Source organism: Cornus florida, unplaced genomic scaffold (assembly GCF_030987335.1).
Source record: "Cornus florida cultivar Cherokee Brave unplaced genomic scaffold, ASM3098733v1 CherokeeBrave_3.0.0_Hap2_Chr04, whole genome shotgun sequence".
In the NCBI taxonomy this organism is placed as follows: domain Eukaryota; kingdom Viridiplantae; phylum Streptophyta; class Magnoliopsida; order Cornales; family Cornaceae; genus Cornus; species Cornus florida.
Window position 1 is genome coordinate 14,255,212 of NW_026775574.1, and position 10,415 is coordinate 14,265,626.

Below are 10,415 nucleotides of genomic sequence, written 5' to 3' on the forward strand. Positions count from 1 at the left end.
GCTGCTACTTGGTGATTTTAATGATTTGTTATTGTCGCAAGAAAAAAGGGGTGGGATTCCTAAACCTTATTGGGATCTCAAGAATTTTCGAAAATTAGTAAATGATTGTGGTCTTATTGATTTAAGGTTTCTTGGGTATCCATTTACATGGAGTAATCATCGTCGAAGAATGGCTCATATTCAGGAGAGATTGGATCGGGCTTTAGCGAGTAAGGAGTGGAGTAGGATGTTTCCTCAGGCTAGACTTCGTCATCTTACTGTTGCCGAATCAGATCATTGTTCTTTGCTACTTGATCTTGTGCCGGTATTTCATAAAAAAACAGTGTTAATTTCATTTTGATGCTCATTGGTTGTCTGATCCTAAATGTGGTGATCTTATTCGGGAGGCGTGGGGCAGACCGGTGTATGGTTCCAATCTGTTTTGATGGTCCGAAAAACTTAAAACTTGTAAAAGAGCTCTAGTTCACTAGGGTAGGACTTCAACTCATAATGCTAGGCTGAATATTGAAAAAGCGGAAAATCGGTTGAAACAATTAAAGGAAACCGTGGACGACTATGATCATGAGCAAGTTCTTGAAGTAGAGCGTAATTTACATTCCTTTTGGCGTCAGGAAAAATTATTTTGGTTCCAAAAAGCTCGGATTAACTGGCTGCAGTTAGGGGATCGGAACTCTAAATTCTTCCATACCTTTACTATTCGACGGAATAGACGTAACCATATATCTGGGGTTGAGGATTCATTTGGCCGATGGTTGGAGGATGATTCCCATATCCAGGAGAGTTTCCTGACTTATTTCCAGGATTTGTTCCGAACCACTTCTCCGGAGGGTATTGATTCCTTTCTCTGGCATGTATCTCCACGTGTTACTCCTGACATGAATCAAAGTCTTCTTCGGGAGCCTTCCAAGACGGAAATATATAGAGCCATTTTTTATATACAACCATGCAAAGCGCCGGGACCGGATGGGATGACACTATTATTCTATCAGCAATATTGGCATATTATAAAAAAGAGGTAATTGATGTTGTACATAGCTTTATGCATTCGGGGTATCTTTTAAATAATATGAATCATACTAATATAGTTTTAATTCCTAAAATTGCATCCCCAACCAAGGTTACCCATTATCGCCCTATTTCTTTATGCAATGTCTCTTACCGGATTATTGTTAAAATGATTTCCAATCGTCTAAGAGATTTGCTTCCCTCCATTGTTAATGATTCCCAAAGTGCTTTTGTCATTGGGCGACATATTACTGATAATATTTTTGATTTCTCATGAAATACTTCATTATCTTAAAAATAAGCGTAAAGGGAAAAAGGTTTTCCTTGCTTTGAAGCTTGATATAAGTAAAGCCTATGATCGTATTGAATGGCCTTTTTTATTGGCAATGCTAGGACAATTGGGCTTTCACTCTCATTGGATTAACATTATAAAAGCTTGTATATCTATGGTGTCTTATTCTGTGGTGATAAATGGGCGCCCTGTGGGTTTGTTCTGACCTACGCGCAGGCTTAGATAAGGGGATCCATTGTCTCCATATTTATTTATTTTGTGTGCAGAGGCACTATCTATATCCATGCAGGTTGCTCTTCAGCATAGAGTTTTATCTGGTATTCGTATCTGTCCCCATGTGCTAGCTATCTCACATTTATTTTTTGCGGATGATTCGATTGTTTTCTGCCAGGCTTCCCATTCTAAAGTTGCCTTTCTTAAAACTCTTCTTAAGAGGTATGAGCGGGCTTCGGGACAGCAGATTAATTTATTTAAATCTGCTATTTTTTTCTCCAAAAATACCAGTCTTGAGGTACGGAATAACTTATATCAATTGTTGGAAATTCGAGAGGTATGGCTTAGTGCTAAATATTTGGGAATGCCAGCAATTATAGGAAGATCCAAGTGGGATGTTTTTCGGTTCATCTCAGAGCGAGTGGAGAATCGTCTATCAACTTGGAAATCCCTTTTGTTGTCCCCGGCTGGTAAGGAAACCTTAATTAAATCAGTCTTGAGTGCATTACCTACATATGTGATGTCTTGTTTTAAGTTGCCAATTCTGGTGGGGCAAAAAGGGAGACTCTCAAAATATTCACTTGGCTAAATGAGATTTATTATGTGAAGCTAAAGAAGAAGGGGGTTTAGGTTTTCGCAGTTTGGAGGCTTTTAATGATGCCTTGTTGGCTAAGCATGGTTGGAATTTTCTGGTAAATAAACAGGGTTTAGCTTTTGGGTTTTTTAAGGCTAAATATTTTCGCCAGTGTTCCTTTTTGGATGCTCCGTTGGGATCTAATCCATCTTGGGCTTGGCGGAGTATTTGGTCTACACAACATCTCATTGCGGAGGGATCTAGGTGGATTGTGGGGAATGGTCAATCTATTAATATATGGTCTGATCGCTGGGTTCTCGGTATTCCAGGAAAGCTGTCTAGGCCTCCTCGTTTGGCAGGGCCAAATTTGGTGGCGGATTTATTTGATATTCCCACTAATCGTTGAAATGTGGTGTTACTTTCTTCTTTATTTCCGTCGTCCATTATGGCTGCTATTATTCGGTGTTCTTTCAGCCTGTTTTCCAGAAATGACAAATTGGCATGGGATCTCGAGCTAACAGGAGAATTTACAGTGCGCTCTGCCTATTGTTTAGCTTATCGTCTTTGGCGTCAGGTTAGTGGTCGAGTTCAGGAGGATTCTATGGTTTCTTCTTTTAATAAGTTGTTTTGAACCAGCATTTGGAAATGCAAAACTCAACCTAAAATTCAACATTTTTTATGGAAGTGTTGTCAGAGGGCTCTCCCAGTTCGACAGCTCATTATTGCTCACGATTTAGAGGCGGAGGTGGTGTGTCCTAGGTGTGGAATAGATGAGGAATCAATTAAGCATTTGTTGTTTCTATGCCCTCATTCTATCCATGTATGGAAGCTTTCTCCGCTTAGGTTTGATTTTGCATCCACTCCTCCTTCTTCCTTCTCTACTTGGTGGTTGCATTTGGTTAGAAAGTGGAAGGATATGGACGGGGGACTGAATGTGTTGGGTATGGTGGTATATTTTTGTTGGGGAATTTGGACGGCCAGAAATAAGTGTGTTTTTGATGGCGTGATATGGGATGCTCGCAGGGTTGCTTTGATGGCTTGTTCTCAGTTTTGGGAATTTACGAATGCATCATCATCTTCTAGTGTGTGCTTGTCTCCTGGGTTATCTGTTGCTCGCCTTTTACAGCATTCTTCTTTTTCTTCTTCCCGATGGCTGCCTCCAGGAGAGGGCGTGCTTAAATGTAATGTGGATGCATCGTTTTTAGCCTCTTCTCAGATTGGGGGTGGTGGAGCTGTTTTTCGTGATTCTTTGGGAACTATTGTGCAGGCTGTAGTATTTTCTCCTTTTCTCGCTGCTAGTACAACCTTAGCTGAGGCTATTTGTCTGCGTAAAGCTATTCTTTGGGCTGGTTCTTGTTCAGTTTCTCATGTTTGGTTTGAATGTGATTCTAAGGTTGTGGTTCAAGCAGTGATGGGTGATGCTCCTGGGCCGACAGAAATTCAGTCAATTGCTTTTGATATTTAAGTGGCGCTTTAGAGATTTTCATTCTCTCGACTTAGCTATGTCCATCGAAATGGCAATGAAGTTGCTCATGCTATTGCGAAGCTTTCCAGAGATTTCCTTCATCACGATATGGCTCTTGTTCATCTCCCAGGATATATTCTTGATTTGACAGCTAAGGATTATATGTCTTAATTTGGGTTTTATCCTACTGTAACTGACACCTTTTCCTAGTTTGTCAAGCCAGTGATCTTGACTATAAAGGGTGTTAGTTAGTATTGGTTGCTTCTGTGTATGTTGTTGTTCCATGTATTTTTGGTTCCATGTTTTGGCCGCTGCTCTTGCCTGTAGATGCCGTATGGCATTTGGCTTCTTTTCTTGCCAGGTTAATTTTTTAAAAAAAAAAACAAAAAAAAAGGTACCCAAGTGGCATAAAAATGATATAATTAGTAAATTTATATAGGCGAGGAGGTTTCACTCAATATGCGAAAATCTAGTTCAAGACCAGCCTAATCCTAAATTCAACTAGTTATTAGAAGCATTCAGTCCAAATAGTATAATTTTTCCTCCTCAAAAGAAAGGTTGAGAGTTCATGAAGTAGCAGAAGCAGAAACAAAGGAACAACTTAGAAACAAAAACGTAGAGCAGGTCAGCCTAGAAATCTCCTCATCTTCTGGCTTTTGGATGGCACAAAAAGATTAATTCCATTGTAAGAAGCCTTCTACACTGGTCCAATGCTTCCCTTCGCGAGAAAAGCTGAAAAAACCGAGTTTGCAGTTTGCATAGTAGTATTCTATTTTCAACTGCCTCATGTATCTTGGTTACTCCATTAATGCTGCAAAATAATTTAATTTTTAGATTTATACAAAAAAGAAAAAGATAAAAAAAAAAAAGGCCCCATTCAGTATTTGATAGAAGAGTTGGGCGACACTCAAAAAATCAAGCGAAACTCTAACCTCTGGTTCTGCAGCTTTGGCTTCTTTCACCTTTAAAGCTGTCCTCACCTGCACCAGATATTAACTTTCATAACTCATACATGCTTCTATACGAAAATTAAAAAATTAAAAGAAGCTGAAAGAAACATAAAGCGGTTAAATATCTTGACAAACTGGGAGGAAATTCAAGCTGTTCCCCATTTTTCTTCTCATTGTTAAAAGGGTTATGGCAAGCAACAAGCAGAATGGTAGACCCAATTGCAACAGCACAATATTTACTGTTTCGAATCAACATGCACCTCACATTTTCTCTTCTTACCTGACCATTCTTCATCTATTTACTGTTTTGCATTTTATGAAACAAAACAGTACCAATAACTACAAGTTTTTTTTTTTTTTTAAATCATCAATCTATGTTGCAAAAATAGGATGAGAATAATACAAAAGGCGATTCCAGAAATATGAGAATTACCTTTCAGGAGAATTCATTATCTCGTAGTAAAAGACAGAAGTTGAGAGCAAGGCCAAGACGGATGGGGTGTGTTGAAGGGAGATTTGTATTTGCAGTAGCAGAAGCAGCCTAACAAGGAAATAGCAAAAAGAGGACACATCAAGTGAACGAACAGAAATATATGTCAATATTCATTAATTCACCATGCATTTCTATGTATAAAAAAGTTAAAGAGTCGTGTCAAAAGATATGCACGTGCCTCATAGCCTTTCAGTAGTCTCACTGCCTCCTTACATGTGCATCACCCTTATAAAAGATGTGCAAAAACAGTGGAAATTCACTATGACCCTGCAAGTGAGACCCTGGAACAAATGAACAGCCCACCTGTACAATAGATGCATGGAATATATATATATATATATATATATATATATATATATATATATATATATATATTCTCATATCTTAAAACAACTATTCTCTTATATAATATTATTTAGAATATATTTCAATATGATTTATAGAGATAATTTATTCTATTCCACAAGAACTTAAATCTTCATAATCCAAAATCATTCAATGTTTTCACAACCGATAAAAGGTTTCCCAACCATCGGAAAGAATAGACTATTACCACACACAATTTCTATACCAAAAATACATGCAAAAACATCATTAAACAACTCTTCAAGACTTGAACTGCATACGAATACTATCAGTTAACAATTCAAACCATATCAAGCATTGTTGAACAAAACTCTGGACACAATAAGCTCAAAAAATACATAGTCAAATGGTAAAGCACAACAATGCCCATCTTCATTGAGGCCCAAAGTGTTCAAAAGTATCAAATCTCAACCAAACATCACAATGTTGGACGAATCCCAATAAACATAATCACATAATTCCAGCATTGAAACATTCAATCTCCTACATACATCAACATCGAAAAGCACAACCTAACTCTCAATTAAACAAATCAATCCAATACAAGTAACTCAATCGATCAATGTTGTACCCGCATCTCCCAAAAAAAGCAATAATCTTTTCAAAATTGGTAGAATCAAAATTGTATCAAAGCAACGAAACATAGCTATACTCGTCATTATACAATTTCATACCTAAACACAATGCTGAAACATCAAACAAACAGATCCACATCAAGATCAGTAATAATAGACCCACAGTATGAAAAGCTTTTCTTAACAATAGATTTTGTTTTTTAGTTTGGGGGCACAAATCCATATCCCTAAATTCAAAATTCCACCTAATCCGAAATCTTCTAGCTATAAAATACCTCAATCTTCAGTTAAATCAGAGGTCCAAAGAGTAAGGTTGTCTCTCAACACTTGCATAATCAGGGTGCTGTCCTTTTATGACTCCTCACTCAAATGTGCCCAACTCTGCAATTGCCTCATCAAAAGCTTGTAATGGCAGAAACTGCAAGTTTAGTAACAAAAATAAATCATCAATTTATGTCAGAAAAATAGGATGAGAATGATACAAAAGCTTTCAAAATGTGACGCTAGGAATATAAGAATTACCTTTCAGGATAATTCATTATCTCGTAGTAAAAGATGGAGAAGTAGAGGGCTAGGCCAAAATGGATTGGGTGTGTTGAAGGGAGATCTGTATTTGCAATACCAAAAGCAGTTTAACAAGGAAATTGCAAAAAGAGGACACATCAAGTGAACACAAAGTCAAAATGCATTAATTCACCATACATTTATACGTATACAACAATACGCATTATATGTCAATATGCATTAATTCACCATACATTTGTATGTATACGTCAATATGCATTATATGTCAATATGCATTAATTCAACATGCATTTCTATATATACGTCAATATGCATTAATTCACCATGCAAAATGCATACGTCCAAGAAGGGAACAGTCTTGTATGTTTCTATTGACGAAAATAGAGATGTTGAAAAGAACATATCAGATGCAAAATTCAATTATACAATGAGAAATGTTTGTTTGTGTTCGTACCAAATGATGGATCTGAACCAAGCAAATGTTATCACCAACAGTCCTGGTCCCAACCCTGATTGAATCAATGAGTAACCTGTAAATTGAACAGTAAACAAACACTCTTGTACATCTATATACCACAAGAGAGACAGAGAGATTGTTTGTGTTCATACTTTATAGTCTTATTGTGTTCATATTTTTTCCTTCATTGGCAAGAAACTCACACACTCATGTTTTCATCGTAAACATATATATATATATATATATATATATATATATATATATATATATATATATATATATATATATATATAAGATTTGAGTTTACGGAATAAACTGAAGACACCTATAATTCATTGATTCATTCTTAGCCACTAAACTGTGGGTCCCATCTTTAATAATTCATTGATTTATTCTTAGCCACTTAACTGTGGCTCCAATCTTTTGCCCATGCTCGGGCTCAAACCCCTCCCTTACTCTTTGAGGATATGGAGGTTATACCGCTAAGCCAAAGGCCCTTTGATAAGTATGATTTGCATTACCAAACTAAATAAAAGAAGTAGCCGAGTCACATTGCCCTTCCCCAAAAAGGGAAGGGCAAAAGCATAAGTAGAGTCCACTGCCTCCTTGCATGTGCACCACTTGTATAAGAGAGGTGTGAAAAACATACAAAATTCACTAAGACCCTGCAAGTGAGACCGTGGAACAAATGAGCTGCCCACTTGTATAATAGACGCGTGAAAAACAACTTTCTTTTATCTGCTCTGAAAACAACTACTCTCTTGTATGATATCTTTTTAAAATATACTCAATATGAGATCTGGAGATAATTTATTTTAATAAACAAGATAAAAGAGGATACTAATATGAGAAAAGAGTTGTAATTCATCCAAAAAACGAGTAAACTGCTACAAAGCAACTCATATCAAATAAGCACCAAAAATACTGGATTATCCAGGCCAACATAACTCGCATATTATGGTAGAATACAGTGGCTTCTCCAGAGCCAGAAGAGGGTTCCTCCTCTATCTTCTGGCAGTAACCCTTAATCAGATTAACATTTTTCTCATTTCCCTTTGACTCTTCCTTCGGCTCAATTGAAGACATAATATGCCAAGATGCTCTCCTGGCACTTACAAAGCTGTTAAATATCTTGGCAAACTGGGAAAAAATTCAAGCTCTTCCCCATTCTTATTCTCATTTTTACAAGGGTTATGGCAAGCAACAAGCAGAATGGTAGAACCAACTGCAATAGCACAATATCTTCGCATGAACATGCACCTCACATTTTCTCTTCTTATCGTCATCAATTTAATGTTTTTCATTTTACTAAACAAAACAGTACTAAAAACTTGAGTGTGAAAACCAAGATTTGATTTGGAACGACCCACAAATTGTTTGTAAAAGATCCCAATTTGCATTGTATAAGAAGTCTTTCCAAACAGTAGAATAGAAATTTTAGACTCACACTATGTAATGCTTTTCTGAACAATAGATTTTGTTTTTTTAGTTTGGGGGCACAATTACATATTCCCAAATTCGAAATTCCACCAAATCCAAAAATATTTAGCTATAAAATACCTCATTCTAAAGGTAAATCAGAGGTCCAAAGAGCAAGGTTGTCCCTCAACACTTACATATTCAGGGTAAGGTTGTCCCTCAAGAGTATGACTCCTCACTCAATGTGTCTAACTCTGCAATTGCCTCATCAAAAGCTTGTAATGGCAGGTCCCGCAAGTTTAGTAACCAAAATAAATCATCAATCTATGTCACAAAAACTGGATGAGAATAACACTAAAGCTTTCAAAAGGTGATGCCAGGAATATAAGAATTACCTTTCAGGAGATTCATTATCTCGTAGTAAAAGATGGAAAAGTTGAGGGCTAGGCCAAGACGGATTGGGTGCGTTGAAGGGAGATCTGTATTTGCAGTACCAGAAGCAGCCTAACAAGGAAATAGCAAAAAGAGGATACATCAAGCGAATACAAAGTCAATATGCATTAATTCACCATATATTTCTATGTATACGTCAATACGCATTATACATCAATATGCATTCTAAGTCAATACGCAATAATTCACCATGCATTTCTATGTACATCAATATGCACAAATTCACCAGGCATTTCTGTGTATAGGTTGTCAAAGTGTCATGTCAATAGATGTGGACGTGCCTCATAGCCTTTCAGTGACTGTTCAGCAGCCTCATTCCTCTCCTGATCAGTCATAAAATTCAGCAAGATACCGGTAGTAGTCACCTCTCCTAAATTCAAATTAGCCAGAGCACAAGAAAATATAGACTTTGAGAAGAAAAGGAAAAAAAAATATATATATATATATATATTAAGAATAAATAAAAAAGAAGTAGCAGAGTCACATTGCCCTTCCCTTTTGGGGGAAGGGCAAAAGCATAAGTAGAGTCCATTGCCTCCTTACATGTGCACCACTTGTATAAAAGATGTACGAAAAACAAAGACAATTCACTAGGACCCTGCAAGTGAGACCGTGGAACAAATGAACTGCCCATTTGTATAATAGACGCGTGAAAAACAACTTCTTCTTCTTTTTTCCCAGATCTGAAAACAACTACTCTCTTGTATGATATCTTTTAAAAATATATTCAATATTATATCCGGAGTTAATTTGTTTTAATCAAAAAGATAAAAGAAGGTAATAATATGAGAAAAGAGTTGTATTTCATCCAAAAACTAGAAGTAAACTACTATAGAGCAACTCATATCAAACAAGCACGAGAAATGCTGGATTATCCGGGCCGACATAACTCACAATATTATAGTCGAATACAGTGGCTTCTCCAGAGCTGGAAGAGGGCTCCTCGTCTACCTTCTGGCAGTAACCCTTAAGCATCTTAACATTTTTCTCATTTCCCTTAAGACTCTTCCTTCTGCTCAATTGAAGACATAATACGTCAATATGCCCTCCTGGCAGCTATAACATTCTTGTATCCAAGAGAAAGAAGGTTCCGCTCCTCCGCACTCAGCTCAACATCAAGGTTTGCAACTTTCTTCATACTCTCAACCATTTCTGTGACATCCATCAAACATGAAGTTTCACTGGAAGCATAAAATAAAGACTTGAACTTTTATGAAGTTTCATATTGACTACAAAATGCCAGTACATAGAAATGTCATACCAAAATTCCAAATAAAATTTCTATTACAAAAACTTAAATCTTCGTAATCCAAAACCATTCGATGTTTTCACAAGCGATTAAAGGTTCCCAACCATCGGAAAGAAGAGCCTATTATCACACACAATTTCTTTACCATAATTAAATGCAAAACCACCATTAAACAACTCATCAAGACTTGAACTACATATGAATACTATCAATTAATAATTCAAACCATATCAACCATCGTTGGACAAAACTATGAACATAATAAACTCAAAAAATACATAGTCAAATGGTAAAGCACAACAATGCCCATCTCCATTGAGGCCCCAAGTGTTCAAATGCGTCAAATCTCAACAAGCATCACAATGTTGGATGAATCCCA

General features: G+C 36.7%; 1 protein-coding gene and 1 pseudogene across 1 annotated transcript; one reads left to right on the forward strand and one right to left on the reverse strand.

Moving 5' to 3' along the window:
- The first annotated feature begins 2,529 nt into the window (after positions 1-2,529).
- LOC132304746 (uncharacterized) lies at positions 2,530-3,549 on the forward strand. The gene is made up of 2 exons (XM_059802470.1): positions 2,530-2,658; positions 2,779-3,549. Exons 1-2 carry the CDS (start codon positions 2,530-2,532, stop codon positions 3,547-3,549), a joined length of 900 nt encoding a protein of 299 aa, XP_059658453.1.
- Positions 3,550-3,840: 291 nt separating this feature from the next.
- On the reverse strand, positions 3,841-9,937 carry LOC132302783 (14-3-3-like protein GF14 iota; annotated as a pseudogene).
- Between the last annotated feature and the right edge of the window lie 478 nt (positions 9,938-10,415).